This window comes from Zonotrichia leucophrys, chromosome 4A (assembly GCF_028769735.1).
Source record: "Zonotrichia leucophrys gambelii isolate GWCS_2022_RI chromosome 4A, RI_Zleu_2.0, whole genome shotgun sequence".
Classification (NCBI taxonomy): domain Eukaryota; kingdom Metazoa; phylum Chordata; class Aves; order Passeriformes; family Passerellidae; genus Zonotrichia; species Zonotrichia leucophrys.
The window spans coordinates 8,363,960-8,388,165 of record NC_088174.1 but is presented as its reverse complement, the minus strand read 5'-3'; the positions used below and the strand labels follow the sequence as shown (position 1 = coordinate 8,388,165).

Sequence of the window (24,206 nt, the reverse complement as noted above, 5' to 3'; positions counted from 1 at the left end):
TGTTGTCCCAGCCATTATTTTGCTAATTTACCTATTGTATTAATTTCTCACAAGCCAAGATAGGCTCCAAAGACACTATTTTTCTTTTCCTTTGGAAGGCAGGTTTAACTATGTCAGCAGGGCAACACAAAGTTCTTATGGGATAACAGCCACATAGAATTTGTAAAAATATGCTAAAAATACTTGCATTAAATTTTATAATATATTAGTCCCAAAGTGATTTTTATGTAGCAATGTAATTTAACTTGTATATAAATAATCTGGGTGAATGCAGAGATTAGAATGGAGTCTGCTCATCCAGAAGATGGCCCTTGAGTGAAGTATATTAGCATTAGTCATGAAGTTACTTTTTTTCTCTACTTACTGTATTGTTCCTGTTCTGTAGTAATTTTAAATTTTTCAGAATAAATACTTTGTGTTCTGTGATACTTTTCTTTGCTATGCTAGGGGAATTATATTTACTGAAGAAAAATCCCTATTTGGTTTTTTATTCATCCATAGCTACATCTGATCTCTTAAGGTAAAAGAAAACATACAGTAGTAGTGATAGTAGTAATAATAAAATGTGTCTTTTTCCTTTGAGGTGTTCCTGGTTTATCAGGCCAGAAAGGTTATCAAGGTCTCCCAGGTGACCCAGGCCCACCAGGACTTAGTGGCCCACCAGGTGTGCCAGGATTGCCAGGTCAGTAAACAAGGCCTCACCTGGACAGTTTTGATGAATAAAGATTTGCATTTGTTTTTATTATGGAGTTGGGCTGTTAATCCACTTATATCTAAACTAACCTTAGGGATTTGCACTTGAAACTGCAGCACAGTTTTGGGACATTTAAAGTCATTATCCAAACACATGCTTGAAGCCCTTTCCTTCCGACAGACTCAAGAGCAGGTTTAAACTGATCCCATTGAAGATTAAGGTGTCTTTCAGGATGACTGCAAAAGTACTTGCTGCCTGAGCAAGCAGCGTGACTGCAGAACCTGCCAAAAGGACTTGCATTTCATATCTTTATTTCGTATATTGCTAAGCATTGTACTTTGAAAATGGCCAAATAGATGTATTGCAAAGGCTGTCAGGGTGTCTAATATTTGCTTTGGAGAGTATTAATGAAAGAATTGCAAGGACCAAGAAAACTAATTCTGTTTTGAACCACTTCTCCCTACAGCTATTACAATTTATCTGAGATCTTGAGTCCTTTCTTGCTGTGTCTAATGTAGGCCTTGCTCTAAATATTTTGTTGGGCTTAGGGATTATTGTTAACATCAGGACTCAAACTAGTTTGGGCATTGTAGGTTGCATTTAGTTCTGTAAAAGAAGCTGCTGAATACTTGTTCCACATAAGAGATGGTGTGTTCATTCTGCAGAGGAACTCATGACAGACCATGTCACACCTGTCAGTGCTGAATCCTTTCAGATGGTGACTGAACCCTGGACTGAGATTTGACTTATTTCATTAGACTTATTTCAAAACAAATCAGCAGTGGCCCTGATCAAATCTTGGCTTGCAACAAAATGAAGGTGTTGAATATTTTACTACAAATAAGTGTGGAAAAGCAAGTAGGAGCAGTATGAGGCCTAAAGCAACTCCAAATCCATTGCTTGTAATCAGATGATAAGCATGTTCGTATGAGAATGCATGGATATCAGAAACCTGTAATTATTGCCATTAATTAACTCAGTCACACCTTTCCTAGGCATCAAGGGAGACATGGGGCTTCCTGGGCAGCCAGGACCAACAGGACCTCCAGGATTAAAAGGAGCTATGGGAGAGATGGGCCTTCCAGGTTAGTTTCTGTGCTGGAATTTTACTTCATCTGGGCCAGTGTTCTTCTGTTATATACCCCAAAGATGACTCTGTTTGTGTCTAGTATGTAATAATAGCAATAAAGATGAGGATTGCATAAAGCCCTACATACATAATGTATGGAGACTTGTAGGTAATTGTTTTAGTTTGGTTTTAGAAGGAAAAAAACATTAGGTATTCAAGGCCAGCCAGTCAAATTGTTAGGCCTTTCTAGTTGAGTTGCTGTACTTTGAATTATTTCTGTAAATTACTGCAGAAGTTTTATTTTTTTTTTTAATTTCATTTTATCTTTTGGACAGGTCCCCCTGGGCTTAAAGGCAACCAAGGACTGGCAGGACGTCCAGGGCAGCCTGGGCCTGCAGGATTTCCTGGACTGAAAGGGGAGAAAGGTGACCCTGGTCTTTCAGGCATTGGTATTCCTGGTCCCCCTGGACCAAAGGTACCTTTACAAAATCCTTCCATTGAAAATAACATGAGGAAATTAAATTTTGTGTTGATTTTTTTCCCCCTCAACTATTACTTTATATATACTAAGTATAACTGTAAATATGTATATAAATATATTAGAAACAAGCAGGGTTGACTTGTCAGGTGAGATAAAAATTTCTAATTTTAAAGGTGAAAATATTTATATATAACTTAATCAGGTTAAAGCAGAAGGTTGTTTACCAGAATTTTCCAGTTGGATTTACTTAGTGGCCTAATCTTCACTGTGACACTCCTGTAGTTGCTAAGGATTTATGTAATTAATATCATTGTCCCCGTCTAATTATGTAGTTAATTCCTAAAAATTTCAGACATGCATTTAAGAACAAATTACTAATAATAAAGCATGGTTACTGCTTTTTAAAATTTTAAAGTCTGCATAAAGTATTTTAATTAATATTTACTTATATCATCCTTTCTGCCACCCACAAAAAAGTGAGAAAAAGATCTTCAGAATGTCTTACAGTCTTCACTGATGCCTTGCAATCGATGTTGTGCACAATTAACTTAGCAAAAACATTGCATGATTAAAGCTGCACTGGTTTCATTTTTATTCTGCACTATCATAGGATAAAAATCTCTGATCCTGCTGGAAGAAAGGAAGGTGTTTTTTCTTCAACATAGGCCTGTTCTGAGGAAAAACTATGATACAGTACACAAAATTATAGGGGAAAACTGTGGAAGCCTTTACTATTGCTGATTTTGCTTCATTTTGTGTCGAGATGATTCACATTAACTGGATGTGGGGAGAGGTGTGCACCATATACTTGTGATCTTGATGTGATGGTAGGATGGGGAACATACAATAAGGGCTTTCCTATCTTAAGAAATCTGGGTTTGTATTTCTGCTTAATGTTTTCTAGGGAGATCTTGGCTTGCCTGGATACCCAGGTAGTCCAGGTGCAAAAGGTATAGCTGGAAATCCTGGTTTGCCTGGATTTCCAGGCAGTCCAGGTGCAAAAGGAGAACCAGGCCTTCCTGGATTCCCAGGTAATCCTTAACAGATTTTTTTTTTTCATTTCCCCTCTTGCTAATATTGATATGCACAGCCAAACACAGTGGGTAACTGGAGGAGATTCCAGCCTCTCAGAATTTCTGGTAATCTGCTGCTTCTAAGCTTTGTGCTGTTGGAATTGTCACTGCAAAAGTGTGGGAATGCCTCTCTTATGAATGCCTTCTGAAATTGCTCCTCTGCTCTGATGGGATGGAGCAGCTGTGTTAGTTAATACTCTCCATAGCACTCACTCTTACCTCCTCTAACACACAAATATTGGGGTGAAAAAATAAGTATTTATATTTTTTCCTTCATGAATCAGTAAAAAAGTGCCATCCTGGAAAACTTAGCAGTTTTTTCATATCATTTATTGTCCAAAAAATGTGTTCTAAAGAGAAATTTTTGAAATATAATTAAATTATGTTTTGCACTTTGTTCTTTAAAAATATTAATAATGGTTGTTCTGTTGACAGGTGTTGGTCAGTTTTTTCATTCAAAATTTAAAGAAACAAAGTCTTTATGTTGGCTGCATTTACAGCACTAAAGGCTGTTTTACAAATATGCTTGGGATGCTTTGATGTAGAAAATTAGGGAATTTACAACTGTGGTCATGACAACCAGAAGCTTAGCAGAAAACAAAACCTGACCATGAACCTGACAGTTTTTACCCTCTATTTCATGTCATGCCTAAAAGGCTGAACAGCCACAAGGTGTATTGAGACACTGTCTTGGTCAGGCTCAAGTGTTGTTCAGAGCAGACACTGCAACAGATCAGTGTTTCCTGCCTCCCACTCAGTTCATGCTGTAGGGGTGAGAATCCACTGTAAACCCTAAGACCATTTTTATTTTTTCAGGAAGGGAAAAGAGGATTGGGAAGGACTATTCAATCCCAGTTCATAATGCTTTCAATTTGTTGTCAAGCAGAAACATCTGTCTTTAAAATGGTTACTGTTGAGTTGCTGTGTCCTTGGCCATGAGCACTCACCAGTTAAGAGGAGGCTTGAGAGTAGCAGTAAGGGCAGTTGTACCAGTATGTTTTGTTTCTGTGCATCCTTTGCTTTCTAATTCATCTCCTTACCAGTTGTAAATCTGCAAAAGAATCATAAATACAATATCTTGGTAGAATTAGTTCTTCGTTAATCAGGGCATCTCAGATTGTAGCATTTCAAGATCTGCTGAAAAGTCAGTTTTGTTCATTATTTGGTTGAAATGCCTGTACTTTACAGGAACACCAGGAATTCCAGGACCAAAAGGTATTGAGGGCCCTCCAGGTAATCCTGGCCTGCCTGGACCACCTGGGCCAGTAGGTGAGCATGGACAGTGCAGCAGAGATCAGCTGCTTCTGTGAAAAACATAACACATGAAGGCACTTCCTTTCTTTTTATCATCAGGGAAATGTATCTGTATGTACAAGGATGCTCAAACACCATTGCACATTGCACTTCATTCACTGAAATTAAACAGCAAAGAAAAATTGTAACTTTATTTTGAGGACTTGTATTTGCTGTCAATTCATTAGCTATTGAAACAAGAAAATAACTGTTTCTGTACTTACTAGCTTTATTTATGCTATGTATTACAGTATTACAGTGGTCTAACCAGTTTTTATAGGAGCAAAATCCTAATTTATTTTAAAGGGAAGCATTATATTTTTAGCAAACAGTGACTGCTTGAAAAATTACAGGCCTAAAAGGCTTTTCTAAATTGTCAGGGCAGGAGAGAGAGAGAAAGGTTTAATTTTAAGATTGCACCCTTGTAAATCTTTTATTGCATTACCACACCTTCAGATTCAGATAGTGGTGAAGGGGATGCTGGTTTTCTTTATTGCAGTTTAGGCAAGACTGTGCTGATGTGTTCCATCCCTGTTTTAGGTGATATTGGTCGTCCTGGCCCTCCTGGTCCTTCAGGGGAAAAGGGACAGCCTGGTCGTGATGGTATCCCTGGACCAGCGGGTCAGAAGGGTGAACCAGGTTAGGTGTCCTTCCTGTTTCTTTCCTGCTCTTCACTCTGCATTGACATGTCCTGTTTGCTCTATTCTTTCTTTCCTGTAAGTGCCCTTACACCTTCAGAGCTGCTCCTGTGGTTCCTGGCTGCTGGGTGGCTCACAAAGGGTGCTGGCAAGCTGCCAGGGAAGCACAGGGCAAGAATTCAGCCAGCTCTCCTGGATTTCATTACCTGCCTTTAACACCAGCCCCTGCTCCTGTATTCCATGGTAGCTGTATTGCTTCAGCTCAGTTACACAGTGGATAAACAGTGTAATCCCTGCTCTAAAGATAGATCTGCAGACAAAAATGCAAACATAGTAACTCCCAAAATCTGAAAGAATGTGGATTGCAAGGGGATGGAAAGAGTTATGAAAGTTAGGGATGCATTCAATAGCAAACCCTCCAAGTTTGGGGAAGACTGGTGAGTGAATGAGAATCCAAGTCATCTCAAGGAATCACTTATTTAGATGAACTGCACTTTCGTTGTTCTAAGCCTCATAATCCTATTTCTGGAGACCTGAAAGCTAAATATTCATTTTTGTCTAAATCTGTCTTTTTTTCAGGTCTGCCAGGTTTTGGGCGTCCAGGACCCCCTGGACTCCCAGGATTGTCAGGTAAAGCTTTTCTTTTGCCTTTGTTAAAAAGCTTCAATGTAAAATACATTTACACACCAAAACCAAGAAGAGTATGTTGTTTTTTCTGTAACGAATGCTATAGCTACAAGTATTTTTTTCCCTCAGCAGACTGTTTTAAATTACCCAGGAATAAAGACATTTTATTACTGACCACTGTAATTTTGTAAATTAGCAATTATGCAGCCAGAATAAATGCACACTGAGCAATACCCTATTGCATTGTGTGGAACTTTGCTGATTGGTGTCAGTAAATAAAGCATTCATACAACAGATGACAAATGAAGCTGCTTTGCAAGTATAGGTACTCAATACATTGCTCTTTTCTGGTAGCATTAAAGCTCCTAAATTCTCCAGGCTTATTTGAAATTTTTGCATGTCTTAATTTTTAGCAGCATATCAAAAAAAGGATCAAGTCTTAATACTGACAGGTCTCTTCACAGAAGCCTTATTTGTAGGCTTACAGTCTGCAAGGATGTGTATGAATTACAGCATCACTGACTTAGGAAGACTTTTTAACATGTTATAAGCTATAGCACTTTCTCCTGCAAGGATTATTAGCCCTCACTCTTTTCTGAATGTTAGAGAATTTTACCGTCTCACCCTGCAAATAAGGGGAGTTGTGGCCCAGCTTGTGCCTTCTGCAAGAGAGAAATGGCTTTGCAAGTTGGCTTTTGGGCTTTATGTAAATTTGTAACAGTATTTACAAAGATGACTTTTTACAGGGCAAAAAGGAGAATTGGGATTACCTGGTCCACCGGGACCCCCTGGACTTCAAGGCCCGAAGGGAGAACCAGGTTTCCAGGGATTCCCTGGTCTGCAGGGTCCACCAGGTCTACCAGGAATACCAGGGCCACCTCTGGAAGGTCCTAAAGGTAGCCCTGGCCCACCAGGTGTTCCAGGAAGGCCAGGTAAGAGCATGATACACACCTGTGAACATCTGCCTATACTTTGATATTTTGCTGGTGGGTCATCAGCCTTTAAATTGGCTCCGTTTATTTGGATGGATAAGGTCAAGCCTCATGGCGTAGATGTGTGGGCAACTAGAGAATTTTGTTGCCAAAAAACCTCAGTATCTATAAATGAACTAGCCTGAGTTTCTCTAAATTTCGGATGCCTGGCAGCAAAAATCAAAGGCGTTCCCCGCGGGCGGTTCTCCGCATGCTGCCCCAATAATCCTCACAAGCACGATCCGGCCTCTGAACGTCTGAGGCCTTGGCAGTGTCACACCATCAGCAAACATCACCGTGCACAAACTCCAAACGTAACAAGCCCCATCATTCTGAGTCATGAAAATCAAATTCCCACTAGCATCCCAGCATGGTCAGATTGGACACTGCTCCTCATCTCCGGCCCATGTAACACAAGTCATTGCTCCATCGTGGCTCCCGTGGACTCCGCGCTCCATCGTGCCGTGTTCATCTTTCCATTCCATGTTTGCATCTTATTCCTGCACCAACTAATTCTGGGAATGAGAAAACACTACCCTGAGTTAACATTGCTGAGCAACTACCTGGCCTGTGTTAGAAACTGATTTCAATTGTGTGTTATAGAATGTTTATTTGCGTTTAGATACTGCTCTTGAAAAAATCTAATTTAAATGAACCTGCCACAGCTCCATCTCAAGCTTAGTTCTGGATCTTTAATCCAGAAGTACTGTGCTACATCTAAGATTCATCTCACATAACAGGCTTGATATTCTCCCTAAAGGAGACTGCTTTCAAACCAAGCCATTGGTAGATGACAGGGATTTTTTTCCTTTGCAGATTAATGGTGAAGTAATATTTTTGTTTATTGCCCTCAAGTTATTCTTTAAATAAAAGACTTCTCAGAGGAAAGTTAGTTTTGAGATAGTACATTTGTAAAATAGCTGCAACACAGATGTTGATTTTTGGGTATCAAGGGAGAGTTTACCATTGCAGTATACACTTGAAAAGATTTAAAGGTTCCCATTCTCCTCATGCTTGCTTTTGACACAAAAGGAGGCAGTCACACTGAATAATGTTTCTTTGAATGGAATTTTATCAAAATATTTTCCCTAGAGCTGGGATTGAATCATGTGTTATTATCAATGGCAATATGAGTTTTTCTTTTGCAGAGTAGGCTATGAACTCATATACCTGAACTGTGTATTTAAAAAATGAGTCATTATAAACATTGGTTTAATTTATAGCACCTTAGAACTGAGTGATGTTTGCCAGTACAATGAGGTTTTCTTTTAGTGCCAGTAAAAATACTTCCGTTGTGTTTCATCCTAAACCTGCTTTGTGTGTGACTGATGAGGGACAACCACCCTAAGGGTTAATGATCCCCAGCCAGTCCCAATGTCTCCCTGGTTTCCTATTTGGTTGGTAGAATGAGGAGTGCATGCCTTCCCCCCTTTTCCTGGGGGAACAGACTGGTCCCTGCTGTGCCCCAGGGGCTCTAACCAGGCACTGGAGCATCGCTGCAGCATGTTTGTAGCCCCAGTTTGCTTTGGACTTTCTGTTAATTCTTCTGTATATAGGGTAGTGCAGCAATTGAAATCTTGGCCCAGGACAGTGATTGGTCTGTAACAGTAAAGGCTTTCATTTTTAAAAGTTTCTTATACAGAGGATATCTCCAAACTTTAAAGAAATCTTTAAGAGTACACCATGCTAAGCAACCTCTGAGGTATAATAGAAGTACCAAGTGAGATCTCTGCTCTGCTGTAGCATTGGGGTTTTATGGAGCTGCTCATCTGTTCACACTTCCCTGCCTAAATCAAGTGTTTACTGATTCTGATCAGCTGGGAAGGTGGAGCAATGGTGGGACTCATTTTGTGCAGGTTTATCAGCAGGGGAAACAACCAGTGAGGTTCTGCTCAGCCATGTTCTCTCTCTTTTTCTCTTTCTTTCTCTTATTTCCATTTTTGTTGCATGCAATGTATAAAGTGAAGCATTTGTTTTGCTCAGTTATGTGTGAACTAATGTGGATAAACCAAACTATTATTGCAGTTCTGGTACAATCAGCACTCCAGCCTTTTGTTTCTGATGGTAACAGAGTCTATTGTTGGAATGCTGATTTTGTAACATTTCAACATAAGGCAGTTACTCATAAAAGCAGCTGTGTGGCTGTCAAATTACCCCTTCCAGGGACAGAAATAAAACCAGAAGCTGTTTGCGTGTACTGTTTGTTGTTGACTTCTGGGTATATTCTAAGATTAGTAAAAGAGTTGAAGTCAAACATGATGTAGCTCTCTGACTCCAGTTGAGTTACCCCTAAAATAAACATTGATAGATGGTGTTGGCATAGATTTAATAATTCACTATGAAATTAAGCCAATTTCCAGGGCAACAGCACACTGCTGTTACTCCACATGTCTGTTTTCCTTGCTATGAATAATAATAGTTTGGTGTTTTGCACACTGTATGTAAAGGAATATTGAGCTAAATCTAAAAAGAAAGGTTTAGTTGAATATGTTAGTTTGTTGATATTTCTAACAATTTTGATGTTTTTCCCCTTGTTCTAATGATGACCTTGGTGAATTCTGACCCCCTACTCCCAGGTCCCTCAGGTTAGCCCTGTAACGCCAAAATAATAACTTTGCATGAAAATGAATGTATTACTTTTGTAGTGTCTAAATGTAGATATGCAGAGTCATGTTTCAGACATACCTTTTAATTTGTGGTGGGAAAAAAATGCTCAGAGTTGGCTTTCAGCCCTCTCTTCCATGTTGTTGTGGGACTGACATTGGAAGGACACAGTTGCTCTGCCCATGGTGGAAGACCATGTGAGTCTAGATTTGCAAGGCTTTTATAAAGTGTCCCCAGCTGCAAAACTTGTTTTTAGCATTTTTTCCCTCAGTGCAGTTGGAAACAATATATTCTGATTTTCAGCTTTTTTTTAAAAAGCACATTGCACTGTCCTCCCATGACTTGCGGCATAATTGTGTGTTGCAGCTTGGGCAAGTGACTGTAGTAATTTTTGTAGCACCTGCTACTGTTGATTTTGGACACTCTCAAGTGACTTAAATAAATTAGATGCTTCTTTTATACCAGCAGTATTGGTAGGAAAATTTATATAGACTAACAGTGATGCTTTAGATTCCCAACTTAGAGCCATGTAAGTTTGCAGTGCAGAGAAATCCTTATTTCCATTGTTTCACTTCAGTAGCCCATTTAGAGGAAATGAGGAAAGTTCTTTCTTCCACAAGTATTTAATGAAAATAAAGCTCACAGCCATGTCCTCCCTGGCCCTAGGGCAGTGGGACAGAATAGGTGAGAACATTACTGAGACATTTATTGTAACCTTAGTGTATCAACATGGAGCACAAACTGGCACTTGGGAAGATTTTAACATCTGTGCCTAGACTGAAAATGACTTGGTATATCTATTTAATAATAATGATGTCTTTAGGTTTTGCTATGATGACTTTCAGGCAGCAAAGAACTGTCATGAAAATTTAATAAAGGAGTACATTTTAGTTTTCAGCCTGCTGTCCTGAGCACCACAAGGTAACAAATTTGGTAGCCCCTGATGTTCGAATCCTATCTTTATGCAGCCATGTCAAAAAAAGGAAATGTGGCTTTACCTTTTAATTTAACTGTGGTCACTCAAGCAGTAACCACACTTTCAAAGAGAGCTGCCATCATGGGGTGCTGAGAGGAACTGAGCAATTGCATCAAGTTTTGTTCCACCCTGTGACTGTGATCAGCCAGAATTCAGTGATGAACATGTGTAGGACTGATTTATAAATCATAGCAAAACTTACCTATCAGTGAAATATAGTTTATAAGTACTTAACAGTAACAATGAAATGTCCATGTCATTATTTTTAACAACTGTATTACAGTTAATATTTAAAATAATTTACCAGATATGTAAGAAATAGTGCTGTGAGATAAACCTGTATATTTATTGTAGTTTTAAGCTGCATATTGCATGGTGATATGTTGATATATTGAAATCATTTCACTGACATGAAATATGCAAGTGGCACAAGAGCTAAAATAATATATTAACTTAGGAGCATTGTAGGGACAACCAGCTTATCTTTTAAGAGAGGACATTTAAATCATTTTTCTATGGATGTTACCACATGCCATTCTCCATATACCCTTGAGCCCGTAAATTAGCATCTTGATATGTGTTTATCAAGACAAAATAATGCCAACAGTAAAGACAACAAACTCTAAATTTGCAAGTTGTGCTGTGTTTTTGCATACAGCATTTGCAGCCCTGTTGATTCATGCCAATCCTGCTTACAGTTTCACAGAGGGCATAAGCCTACTTTTCAGTCCTGGAGTTGTATTCACTGATAGTTGAGGCTCATACCTGATTAGTAGTGATAAGTCCTTCTGTTAGTCACACTTCCCCTCTGCCCAAAGCAGAATTTTGCACAAAAGTGAGCTACAATTCACAATTCTCCTCTTTGCCAAGCTCCAGGCCCTGAGAGTATTGTCAGTGAAATGGTTGCATAGTCCAAACCCTGTTGTGAGCAGGACTAACCATTTATAGGCCTTAGCTGTAATGTTAAAGCAATAATATGTTCTCTAGTGAAGCTTTAAGTTTGCTGTTAAATGAAGTGTCAAATTAGTTTCAGTAGAGCCTAGTCACCAGAATAACTAGTATCTGAAATACCTGTTTGTGTATTCATGTGTGGTTTTATGCATGCATGTGGATTATACTGTAAATACAAAATATGTTGGTGAAATGGGTTGTTGTGTAGTGTATATGCTGTCATCTGTGCTATTTCTAACTAGTAATCTTGTTTTGTACTGTGATGTCTGACCCTTCTAACATCGATCATTGGGCTTTGGTGAACTCTGATCCTTCCAGGGCCTCCAGGTTAGACTCTTAACTCGGGCAATTTGTTTTACTGCATTGCACTTGATGTAAAAGAAACAGATGTTTTCTGTAACTCTGTGATTGTCTTTTTAAGGGCTGTGGTTACTCTGCAGACCGTGTGTGTTTGATTAGCATGCCCCAGATGGTAACCTGGTATTATTTTGCATGTGTACAGTACCAGACCAGTATGAAAGAGCAAAATAAACACGAAAAATCCTCTCACGGTGGGATGTTTTCTGTAGCTGAAACTGCTACAGGATATGTGTGAAATCTGGTACAAAACTGCTGTTGATTTTAACAGGGAAGGAATTCTATACTCAAATTTGCATGCAGAAACACAAATCATCAAGTTTATCCATTGGGTATGGACTATGAGGATGTCAAAGGAGATTCAAAGTTGAGAAGTACTGAAAATCCAGCACACTGATAAATGTTAGATTTGTACTGCATGAGAGAATGTCATAGCACTGTCCTGCAAAAAAATCCTTTTGTAATCCAGTTATGAGCTCTAACTTGTAAAATGTTATTAGCTGTTCTGTACTTGCTTATGGTTTATTTTGCCACAAAAATTATACTGGTTTCCTTCCATTTAGATGGTGGGACAAAGGTGGAGGTCTCATCTTTGAGTTCCCCAGATATCAAAGTTTCTTTTATACCCACTGCTTTGTGTTTGATTAATCTAGCTGTAACAAAGGCAAAATATTTATAGACCAGCCCAGTTTCTCTATTAGATTTACACAGTGTAAGTCTACTAAAGATTAAAAAAATCAGTTGCAGAGAGAGTCATTCAACATAAGGAAGTTTCTGCAGCTCATGTTATGTAGGCAAGGCAGAATGACAAGCTTCCTACTGCCCAGCAGTCAGGAGACAGCACACGTGTGCTCCTTAATAGGTATGTCAAATTCTATCAAGAAAGCAGCACTACAGTATTCACACCGTACTGTGCTAGTGTTGAGACTAGCTTACAAAAGGAATTCAGGCTGTTAAGAAGCACTTAAGACATGGTGAATGTAATGCAGGTCAGCAGAGAGGATATTTGTACCATCTAATTTTGGGTTTCTTGGCTCCTGGTAAAGGCACTGGGCTGGTCACCAGTGAGCTGCCAATGCAGGTGAGCTGCACTGCCTTCTGCAAAGACCTGCTTCATCAGCTAGATAAGGGGCCTTGGTTCCTCAGTTGGGTAGTGCAAATAATTCCTCTTACTTGTTTTCCTTTTAGTTTACCCTGAATTTAGCACTGAAATAAAGCTGGGAAATTAAGCCAAAATAAAAATATCTTTTTTTAAACACTCAAGGCACAAACTTGGGGAAAATTAATGATATATACTGATGTGTGCATATTTGTTCTGCAATGTTAAGGTCCACCAGGCCCAGAAGGTCCACGAGGGCCACCAGGCAGTGGAGGACTTAAAGGGGAAAAAGGGAACCCAGGTCCACCTGGTCCACCTGGCCTGACTGGTCCAAAGGGAGATCAAGGACCACCTGGACGCCAGGTAGGACAAGAAATGGAGTTTTCCCCTAGTTAATTTTTAAATCCAATAAAAATGGAATATATTTGGGTGGAACATGCAGTTTAACATAAAGCCAAAATGTGGTAGCTAACACCCTGTCTTGTAGCAAGGCAGAGGATCTTTTCCTCAGCTGTCCCCCAGTACCGAGGCAGGATGTCCCTGCTGTATTCCCATGGGAGCTGGAGCTGTCCATGCAGCCTCGTGTTCCCTCTCTCACTGCCAGCCCCCAGTGGGCTTTGTTGTCCCCAGCCACCTGTTCCATCCTGGTTCTCTGGAGCTGCTGAGATGAGGAATAACATGAGGCTCTTCTCTTCAGGGGGATCCTGGGCGTCCAGGTCTGAATGGAATGAAGGGTGACCCTGGGGTTCCAGGCGTTCCAGGATTCCCAGGTATTTCACTGGCTATTCCCAGGTATTTAACCAGCATTCTGTGCAAAACCTCCAGACACAGTAACAGCCTGTTTAGGCCATTCCTGCAGCAGACTTTGTAGAACAGCATGTTCTTTCACTGGGTAACTGTGTGAATTTGATGTTTCAGGTATGAAGGGTCCCACTGGACCTGCAGGACCCGCTGGCCTCATGGGCAGCCAGGGAGTGCCAGGCCCACCAGGTAGGAGTCCAGGGTAGTGGCTCTGTCACTTTTGCTCCCTGTCAGTAGAATTTGTTACACAGATGACTCTGTCTCAGCCAGCAAAGTGAGTGAGCAAGATCTTCAGCATAATTCCAACCTGTACTTTTTAGCCCCTACAAGTAATTCTAATGTGTTTCATACTCTGTATCCAGTCTATATGGATTAACTCCTTGGCGGGGGGAGTCACCAAGAGTACCTTTTTGTCATATATATACACTTATTCTTTCTTCCAATGATGGAGCTCTTGGCTTTATTTTGAAATAAAGAAACTGTTTCTAATGCTGTCTTTCACCTTAGTTTATCTAATACCAATATTCATTCTCTCAGGTCCGCCAGGTTTACCAGGTACCATTGGACGAAGCATTGTTGTCAAAGGTGATCCTGGTTCCCCAGGTCCTCCAGGACAGCCTGGCTCCAAAGGGCCACCTGGAATGCCAGGGCCACAGGGATTGCCAGGTATGATCCAAGGTGGCTGCAGAGGACATGGTCAGAAATGTGTGTGAGTGCAGGTGGCAGTGCCAGTGACATGGCACAGGCTGCAGAGATGAGTTACTGAGCTCAGCAAGGGACAAGAGAGAAATGCAGGTTAACAGGTAAACACAGGATTCCACCATACACATCTGGTTTAATGGGCTGTTCTTCTCTTGAGTCAGAAAGAAGCAACAGATGAGTCATTGACAACTTGAAGATTTCTGTAGTGAGATTTCAAGAGCTTTTATTTCAGTTATGCTTTTGTGTGTTCTAGGTCCAATTGGTCTTCCTGGTGACCCAGGGAGAGATGGACTTCCTGGTTTTGATGGTCCAGCAGGACGAAAAGGAGAGAGAGGTCTTCCAGGCCAACCAGGTAGGAAGGCTGATGCTATGAGGACTCACTGGAAAAAGAGAGTCCCATTTCTGAATGGAGACTAATACTGGGAAGTAATATTTTTGCTTCATGGGAATAATAATAAAATCATAATTTCAGGATTTTCCTAATGCAAAAATATTACAAACACTTGAACATACTTTGATTTGGAATATTTTCAGCACCAACATATTGCTGGTCATTGCTGAACATTGTCAAGTGCTTTACCTCAAGCTTAATGGCATCCCCTTTGTAGCACAGATGATGCAGAGGAGATAATGAAGATTGTAAGAAACCAAAGAGAGAGATTAGTAAAATAATGCTTATTTTGCATGGAAATTATGAATGGGGAAAATTGGCTTCATAAAAGTGTTTCACTGAAGTCAGACATTGGACTACCATTTAGGTATTGCTTAGAACTACTGAACTAGGATTTGAGAAATCAGACAAGGCACTGGGAAAATTTTCTAAAGGTAACAGATATTAAGTAGCTCTCTATTGCAACTTGTGAGAAAAAATATTAGAATTAAAGCAGTTAAAAAGAATACAAAAATCCATAACACCTCTTTTTCCTTTTTGTCTGAGCAGCTCTATGAAATGTTAGCATTATTTTAGTAAAACTATGTAAATAATGACTGCAGAATAACACAGTCTAAACATCTGTAGTTATATTTCCTGATATTGCTGTTCAAGAACAGCCTTTTCTTATACATTTATCAGTTATATTACTCATTTTTGCTCACATTCAAGGCTGTTCTAGCTTATTTCCACTTTTAGTAACCTATTCCAAAATTGGCAGCAGCTTTTCATTTTGATGAGCTTTGGCTCAGGTGTTACCACAGCATGGCCTGGAGTAAGACTTGCCCCTGTTTCTGGCTCTGTGATTTATTTTGTGATCTTGGTCTCTATTTCAACATTATCTTAAGCTGCATGCACATTTATGTTTTGGAAGTGGGGAGCTGACTGAAGTCATTCCAGCAGCTGCCGTGTTTTCTGCAGTTATTATAATGCCTGACAACCCTGAGAGTATTTAGCTTCACAATACTCCTACAAAACAGAGAAGTTGCACTGTTACAACCACCTATGACAATCTCCCTGATTCAACCAAGCTTAAATGAAAAAAAAAAAAAATCCAGGAAGACAGTGTGTTGGGAAATACCAGGTGCCCTGAAACAGAAAATCATGAGACCAACAACCTTCCAGAGATGTGTTGGTCTTAAAAGAGCAAGCAATGGTGTTAATCAACACTGTGTGTTGTGTTTATCTCCTGTGAACAGGGTCACGAGGAGTACAAGGACCTCCTGGTCCTGACGGTTTACAAGGCCCACCTGGTCTTCCTGGAACAGCTTCTGTTGCTCATGGATTCCTTATAACTCGGCACAGCCAGACCAGGGATACACCACTATGTCCACAGGGAACAGCAAGAATATATGATGGATTCTCTCTTCTATATGTGCAAGGAAATGAGAGAGCACATGGCCAGGATTTGGGTGAGATGCTCTGTATGCTCTCTCTTTAAGAGGAAACATGCTGTAGCTGCTTCTTCGAGTGCTTGGGTTCTTTGAAGACAGAGCAGTCTTGGAGATTTCTAGAGGAGGATGGGGATTGCCTGCTAAGATCTGCTATCTCCAGAGGATGCACATTGTAATTCAGGATGAAGGAATGTAAACCAAAATGAAGTTTTTTCCCCTATGACAATTTGGTGGCCCTTGCTGTGCACTCACAGGAGGGAGAGGAAGGATCCACAAGTACTGCTCTCAAAGAATTGCTACAAAAAGCAATCAAGTGAAAACTTTGCTGTCTTATGTGTCTTACTCTGTAGGTACTGCTGGGAGCTGTCTTAGACGTTTCAGCACCATGCCCTTCATGTTCTGCAACATCAACAATGTTTGTAACTTTGCATCAAGGAATGACTACTCCTACTGGCTGTCAACCCCCGAGTCGATGCCGATGAGCATGGAGCCACTGACTGGGCCAAGCATCCAGCCCTTCATCAGCCGGTGAGGCACAGCAGGCCAGCAGCTGGTTTAGCATCTGAGAAATAGTATATCTTACCCCACGTGTTTCCAACATGCACCTTGGGAATTAACAGATAAATCTGTCATGTTTTGTTCTGGGAGAGACTAGAAAAATAGGGGCTTTTTAAGTATTCATTGTCTGCAGAGGTTCATTTTCCTGCAGCAGTGATAAGAGGCTGTACAGCTTTTCTCAAACAAGCAATCTCTGTAGTCAGCAGTGTGAGATCACTGTGGAGAGGAAAGAGAACTTGGAAGCCACTGATTTTAGGATTAAGGCACTCACCTGGGAACTCTGAGCTTCCAGTCTTTGTTTCAGGGACTGCTTCAGTATTTTACCCAATGTAGTGAAAATACAGACAGATTTGAGGTCCAAGCTACTCTTATTGCAGTTACAAAGTATGTGAGAAATAGAAGTCTGGGTTAATAGGTGAGTTTTTTTCCCTTTTCCAGTGTAAGAATTCTTAATAAAACATACTCCTATTATATTTTAACATCACGTGTTTCTCTGGTATTCCTGTGTGTCCAGGTGTGTTGTGTGTGAAGCTCCTGCTATGGTGATAGCTGTCCACAGCCAGACCATTCAGATCCCTTCATGTCCTCCAGGCTGGGACTCCCTCTGGATTGGTTACTCTTTCATGATGGTAAGAACTGCCTCCTACTCCTGAAGCAGCTACTGCCTGCCCACCTGTGTCCTCAGCTGCTTTAGGACACTGATAAGTACTGCAAGGGTTGGCATTTTACCTTCAGCCCCTAACCAAGGTAGCCAGGACTGACAGCACACAGATCCTGGTGTCACTGGTGCTTATGGAGGTGTCTGACACCACAGTATCTCTGCCAAAAATGATCAGTAGCTGACTGCTGTGCTATGCAGTTTTTAACACCTAAGATCCTTGTTTGTGTCCTCCTTCCCTCCACTAGCACACGAGTGCTGGAGCAGAGGGCTCTGGGCAGGCCTTGGCCTCTCCTGGCTCCTGTTTGGAAGAGTTCCGCTCAGCGCCGTTCATCGAATGCCATGGCCGGGGCACCTGCAATTACTATGCCAATTCCTACAGCTTCTGGCTGGCAACTGTAGAGGTGTCAGAAATGTTCAGGTAAGAAAACCTGTTTCTTGTCTATTGCTTTATTCCAGAATGAATGCTTTTGAAACTGAATTTATTCCAAAGATCAAAAGATATTTGTTTATAGGGATATAGGGAAATAACTTAGCTTGTTTTCCCCCTCACAACCAGTTTTTCAAGTGTTTCTTTGGTAAGCCTTTAATATTATGTGAAAACTTGCTAGGGCACATTCTGTTTTGCAAGGAGCCAGATTCTTTTTGTGTGAGCTCTCATTCACATTTTGTTGAAGTACCTCCTCTGAAAGGAGTCCTACTGTGTTTACTATATTTGGAGCCCAAAAAAAATTTTTGATTTTTTTTCTTGCCAAACCTTTCAATAAATCCAAATATTTTGAAAGGTGATTCACAGATATACAAGGGATAGGACTGAAGGGCAAGATCAACTCTACTTAAATCTTTTGAGGCAGAGGTTCATATGACTTGTTTTTAAAAATCTTACATGAAGATGATTTCCTACCCTCCATGGCCAGCATTTCTTCCACACATTGCAGAAGGAAACAAGATGATATTTTGGCTGCAGGGAAGCCAGTGGCCATTGTGTCCTCAGCTTCTTTGCAGTCAGCATTTCAGCTGGAGTCTCTCAGCTTCTCCAACTTTTTCCCTTTCAAGTTGAGTAGCAAATCATTTCTTCAATGAAGAATCATCTCCTTTCATAGAATAAATAGCTACTACCCTGTTTGTGTGCTGATAGAAAACTCTTTAATATTCCCACTGCCACCTAATTGAAAAGTGTAGCTTTGTGGCACAGGGCTGGCACTATGCCCTGAGCAGTGGGGGCCCCTAAGTTGGTTTTGTGTAACACCTACAATCAGGGAGGGTACTTGACATGATAATTCATCACTCTTCATTTTTCTGGGTAGCTGATTATTGGTAATTCACCAGTGAAAACTTCCTATTGGTAACTGCCATGCACCCTTGAGATTTGCCTTTAATGTTTTGTCCCTCCCATTAAAACAACTTCCTTCTTCATTCTGTTTTTTAAGAAACTTTTAAGCATTTGACTTGTGTGCACACATATTATACTAATTGCATTAATCTCCCACCTTGTTAGCCTTTCAAAATAAAAAGGCTAACATTTACCAAATAAATATTTGGTAAAGCTACCACTTAAATATTTACCAAATAAATTATTTGGTAAAGCTACCACTTAAATGCAGCTCTGACTGTAGCAGTACTTTTGGTGTGTTGTTAAAGTACCCTTCAACTAAAGGCCAGAAACAGACCCAGATACAGTCTTAAATGTACACAGTTCACCTTCCCCTTGGGTTGTGTTTGTGCTCCATCATCTGCCAGACTGAAACAGTGCTTAGCATACCTTGGGGACACTGACACAACTGAGCATCTGTCACCTGCTGCTGGCAACAGACTGAATGAGCCCTCTTAGAAAAACTCGCCAGTTCAGGATTCATTCCCTGCTCACATACGTCAGTTTTAAATGAAACAGTGAATTCAGTGGAAGTTGAACTGTAAACAAATAAAAACCTAATGCAGCCTTTCCTTTGTGTCTGTCAACCAGCAAACCTCAGTCTGAGACACTGAAAGCTGGAGACTTGAGGACGCGGATTAGTCGTTGTCAAGTTTGCATGAAGAAGACGTAACATCTTGGAGAATGTTTTATAAAACAGTTGAAAATTCCTAAGATGCACTGTCTTCCAGCTGCAACAATGGTGCTACTGTGCAGAAAGAAAAGAAAAAGCAAATCCAAACTGTTTTTACCATGCAAATTCAAGTGTACCTCACTCATGTGCCAAACTAAGGGTTGTTCAGTATGTATTTGACAACAGGACTAAGATGAAAGAATTGACCTCTTGGAAACAGAAAAGAACACTTGAGGTTCACCAAGAATCAGAAGATGAATTTTTTCATTTCTCTCCCTGTACCAAAATGGCACCTTTTTGATCAGCCAAGAGAATTGAGAAGAACACGACGCACTGAGTATGTTTAAAATAACAAGACTGCAGTTTTGAAAAACATTTTTCATGGTGCTACTAACCCTACTGTATTTTTAATATGAAATTTTAAGCTTATTTCTCTTTGTAAGTAATGAAATGTGTATATTGTGTAAACACCTTTTTAATCTAAACTTTCAGTCATCTAGAAACAAACCAGACTGATATAAAAATCCTTATGTCTAAAATTAAAAGATAAGACAGTATTTTATTATGAAACTTGTGGTACAGAGAGAATTTACCCCTCTTATGCCAATTTATTCATTTAATTTTTCATTTCCTTCTCAGTTGCCAACCTGATATATTTGGGGAATTGCACAATTACTCTGAAGTAATTTTGATCAGGGTTTTAAATGTTGTACACCATACTAGCAGTGGTTTTATTTGTGCTTAGAAAACCCAATCCACTTGAAAAGGAGTTTTTTATCTTGTGAAAATATGTGAAATTATTAGCCATATTCTATATCCTTCTTTTAAGAATACAAGTCACATTTACATTTTAGTAATCAGTTTGGTTTAACCAAACCTGTCCTTTGGGAATATCCAGTTACCAAAGCATTTAGGGTGATGCTTACATGAAACTTCACCTCTGAAGTGGTGTCATATGTTTTATCCAGAATAGTATACACACTAAGAAACCTTCTGAATAAAATAAAGCATAAGCTGGTGGAAACCTTCCTATTTACAAATTTATCTTTTAATCTTATGTGAATTTATACACATCCACAATGTATTCACAGTATACAGCAACTCCTGTGTATGTATAGTTCACATAAGGCCTTGAAAGATGGTGCATGCAGTCTTTCTGATGTCAGTTTGTAAGAATCCTCCTATGTATGTCTAAAGAGTGTCACTACTTGTGCAATAGCTGAAAAGTGATCACTTTTGTATGCATGACTGTTCAGCTTCTATGGTCAGAGCGTTTCATTTACCCTCGTGTATAAACAGCTTCCTGACAATGCAGGACTCTGTCAAGTGACAATACCTTCATATTTTCATTGTATATTGCCACCTCGACTATCAATACAACCTAACTTGTGAATTAACATTCTGCTCTCTACAGGTGATGTGTATTTGTTTATTGAATACTGTTAAGTAATTTATCTGCTAATGGCTGTTCTTACCTTCCAGTTGTCCCTGTAAACATGGAGCATCCAACATCTCCTTGTTTTACACATTTGACAAAAGACATAGGACTGGTGACTGAGCAGGTGGCAGTGATATACAATGAGATTGGTGCTGATTTCTAAAGCTTTCAACTGAGTATGAAACTGAAGTTCTTTAGTTTAAAGTGCAAAATAATACTAGCTTTGTCTTTTTTCCATTAGCTGCAGTTATATCTGTTGGTAGAGAGTGGGAATTCAGCAATGTGTATCTTTCAGCTCAGTTTAGTTTGGTTTGCTGATGCACGTAGTAATAAACTGAACCTGCTGCTACCTCCAAGTCAGGAACTTGTTACCAAAGCTGAAATAAAATAGTCTCTTCATGTAAACACAAGCCCTTATCTTGCTGCTGGCTCTGCAGAAGTCTAAAATGAACATAGCAGCCAATCCTTATTCCTAAAACAACAGAAAAGTGGATGCTAAGGCCAAGGAGCTCTCAAAGGAAAGGGCTCTCCCAGCCCTCCCTACCAACACCCCATCTTGTGTTTACCAACACAAAGTGTTTAAATGCGGGGACATGGAATAGAGTGGACCATGTTTAGTAAACCAGTGTATAACTGGTAGCTTCTTTGTAAGATCTGGGCTTCTCTTGCAGCAGGTAAAACCAAGACAGGACATCCTAAGGGTACAGAGCACCCAGACCTGCTGGTCTTGTGGCAGCTTCAGGGCCCAGAGCTGTGAGATGACCAGAGAAAAGGGAAGTATGTAAAGCAGCTGTGCTTGTGACAGCTCTGTTTTCTCTTCTGTTCCTGCAGCTCTGACCTTGACCTGGACAGGAGTCCTGAACCTTAATGAGCTTCAGGCACAGAATTCCAAAGGGGTGACCTAAGTAAGTGGTCTAGACATGAAGGAACATCTTTTATTTTGAGATCTGCAGCAGAGATTCAAGAGATGTTGGGTTAATTCTCACCACACCTTCTGTGCCTTAGAGCAGGTAAATCACTTGACCTGTGTTGGATCGGAGTTACTGATCTATAAAAGAGAACAAGGTTATTATTCTCTTCTGCTTCTTGATGCTTAGACTGTAAGCTCCTTGGGGCAGAGACATTGAGGGGGCTCAAATGTTGGTTGGGGCCTCTAGGTGCTATCCATCACTATATAAACATTAAACTACAGGTAAAAGTTTGTGTTTGCAGCTTTATTATTAAAAAAGGAAAACAGTGCTTTGGCCATTGGATCCTTACAACAGTTTTCAACACCACCTAAACACAGTGCAGCTCTGGACACCACTTCAGCTCCAGTTAAGGCTCTTTTCCTGCTGTCTGGTATGTTTTTGCAAGTTTTTATTCTCATAACTAATCCTGTAGATTTGGGGTATTTTAGTTAATCTCAGCAGGCAGCTGGCAGGTCTGAGCTGTTGGGGACATGCTGCAGCCACTCGAGGGCACCGTGTGGCTTTGGCAGCAGCACTGCCGGGGCTGGCCCTGCCTGCAGGAGGGAGCACTGCAGGAGAGCTGTGCAGGAGGGGGGTCCTCACCCTTCCTTGCCCACTACACAGGCCCAGTTCTCGTCCTGCAGGTGGGGAACTGTGAATTGCAACCAGAATGATGAGTGAAAAAGTGCAATTTTTCTAAAGGAATACTGGTTTTAATCCTAAAACCAGCATTCAGCAATCTTGTGCCTAGGCTGGATTTACACTCTTCTAGTGTTAAAAAAATAAATGTTCTGCTTCAGGCAGAGACTTTCAGTCCCTCTAGAAATCCTGTTACAAAGAGGAAAAAGCTTACATAGACATCATATTCATTCCTAGGGTGGGATTTAAATTTCTTAAACACTTTTGCAGTCTGAGGACAACCTCAATGGGCACACAGGGCAGTGCAGCAGCTCTTCTGTACCCTGAACTAGATGTCACACACAAGTGTTGTGCTGCAGAAGCTCTCAAGTCTGCAGCATTTTGTCCTCTGCTGTGTAAGTCAATTCCTCTCCAGTGACCATTTCCAACAGAGGGTGCAGGAAGGATCTATTTTAAAAAGTAATTATACAACTTGAAAAAAACCAACATACTGATTTTGCAAGCAACAAATGCTCAAGTTCTAAAATCTGATGGTCTGCAAATATTTTCTATATCCTTTGATACCCAGCTGCAGTACTTTTGTAGTCAGCCTGCTGCCTGAACTGTGCTGCTGCGCCATCCTTGGGACACACCTGAGGGAGGCTCTTGTGCCAGATTCAGGACTGTAGCAGCATTATGTGTTTTCAACAGGTCCTTCCCAGAAAAGTTGTGCTTCAGATAACCCAGCTCTGCTGGACACACAATACTTCTGCTGCCATGGCTACTTCAGCAGAAGCACAAGCTGAAAACTGCACAAGAGACTGGAATAATTTTGTCTTTCCAGGTTAGTCCAGTGGAAAAAAGCAGGACACTTGCTAATGGGACACAGAGGCAGTGATTAGCTCAGGGGAGCAGTAAGTGTTCTACATTTAAAATGTAGGGTAAGTATCTAGAACTCCCAAGCTTTGGAAAGAAAGATTATTAACTCTAGCCCTTTGCAGCAGCCAGGTGAGCAGTGCCTGAGGACAGCCTCAGCCAAGGTGACAATAACTGGGCAGCAGCAGACACCTGCTGTCCCCACAAAGGGCTCTGGGGGCTGAGGCTGCTCTGCCAACAGCAGCTTGGTGCCTGCTGAGCTCTTGCCTCACACTCAGGTTGTAACCATAATGATGCTTTAAAAAGTTGGAAATTAACTCTGAAGAAACCAAAGTAACCAAAACTTGGTGTGTTTCTTTAGCAAAAGGGGATGAGGGGGAGAAGTTTCTATCTTCCAGACATGCCAAGCAAGCTCAGGCTCCTGCTTTACTACAGCTCTGCATGGACAAAGGAGGGGAGAAACTTCTATATATATTTAAGGAATCACTGTTGTTATAGCCAAAAGAGGATGCAGGGATAAAAAACAATGCAATACAGATTGTATTGATACCTGGTACCTCTAACAAGGTCCTTCTTCCAGTGCTGTGAATCACTGACTCCCCAGTATTTGGTTATCTCCAGTACCACAGAGCTCAGGGAGATGCACAGGCCATGAGAAGTGGGCAATGCATTTCCAAAGACTTTTAAGATGTATTCTAGTGACTGTCTTTGGATTAAATCAGGAGGTCTTTCCTTTTGGCTTTAGCTGAGAGCTTTCACTATCCTTCAGATGCAAGAGAGCTCAGGCACCCAAAGGGGCTTGAAAAATCAGTATAAAATTGTCTCCCCACATTAAAAAATGCCACAACCCTCCAGCAGTTGGCCCATTTCAAATCCAATCAGTCAAAGGTAGTTTGCAGCACT

The 24,206-nt window shown here is 40.6% G+C and overlaps 1 protein-coding gene across 2 annotated transcripts in view; it reads left to right on the top strand.

The window, feature by feature from the left end:
• The window catches only part of COL4A5 (collagen type IV alpha 5 chain), a 74,353-nt gene extending 52,295 nt beyond the window's left edge, over positions 1-22,058 (top strand). For both annotated transcript variants that reach the window (XM_064713326.1, XM_064713323.1), the window contains exons 34-51: positions 584-682; positions 1,690-1,779; positions 2,099-2,238; positions 3,149-3,275; positions 4,506-4,586; positions 5,151-5,249; positions 5,828-5,878; positions 6,622-6,807; positions 13,063-13,196; positions 13,531-13,603; positions 13,752-13,823; positions 14,172-14,300; positions 14,590-14,688; positions 15,966-16,178; positions 16,511-16,688; positions 17,233-17,347; positions 17,625-17,797; positions 19,340-22,058. In XM_064713326.1, the coding sequence (XP_064569396.1) occupies positions 584-682; positions 1,690-1,779; positions 2,099-2,238; positions 3,149-3,275; positions 4,506-4,586; positions 5,151-5,249; positions 5,828-5,878; positions 6,622-6,807; positions 13,063-13,196; positions 13,531-13,603; positions 13,752-13,823; positions 14,172-14,300; positions 14,590-14,688; positions 15,966-16,178; positions 16,511-16,688; positions 17,233-17,347; positions 17,625-17,797; positions 19,340-19,421 (2,141 nt within the window). In that variant the 3' untranslated portion in view covers positions 19,422-22,058. The remainder of the gene's footprint in view (positions 1-583; positions 683-1,689; positions 1,780-2,098; positions 2,239-3,148; positions 3,276-4,505; positions 4,587-5,150; positions 5,250-5,827; positions 5,879-6,621; positions 6,808-13,062; positions 13,197-13,530; positions 13,604-13,751; positions 13,824-14,171; positions 14,301-14,589; positions 14,689-15,965; positions 16,179-16,510; positions 16,689-17,232; positions 17,348-17,624; positions 17,798-19,339) is intronic.
• Positions 22,059-24,206: the final 2,148 nt, after the last annotated feature.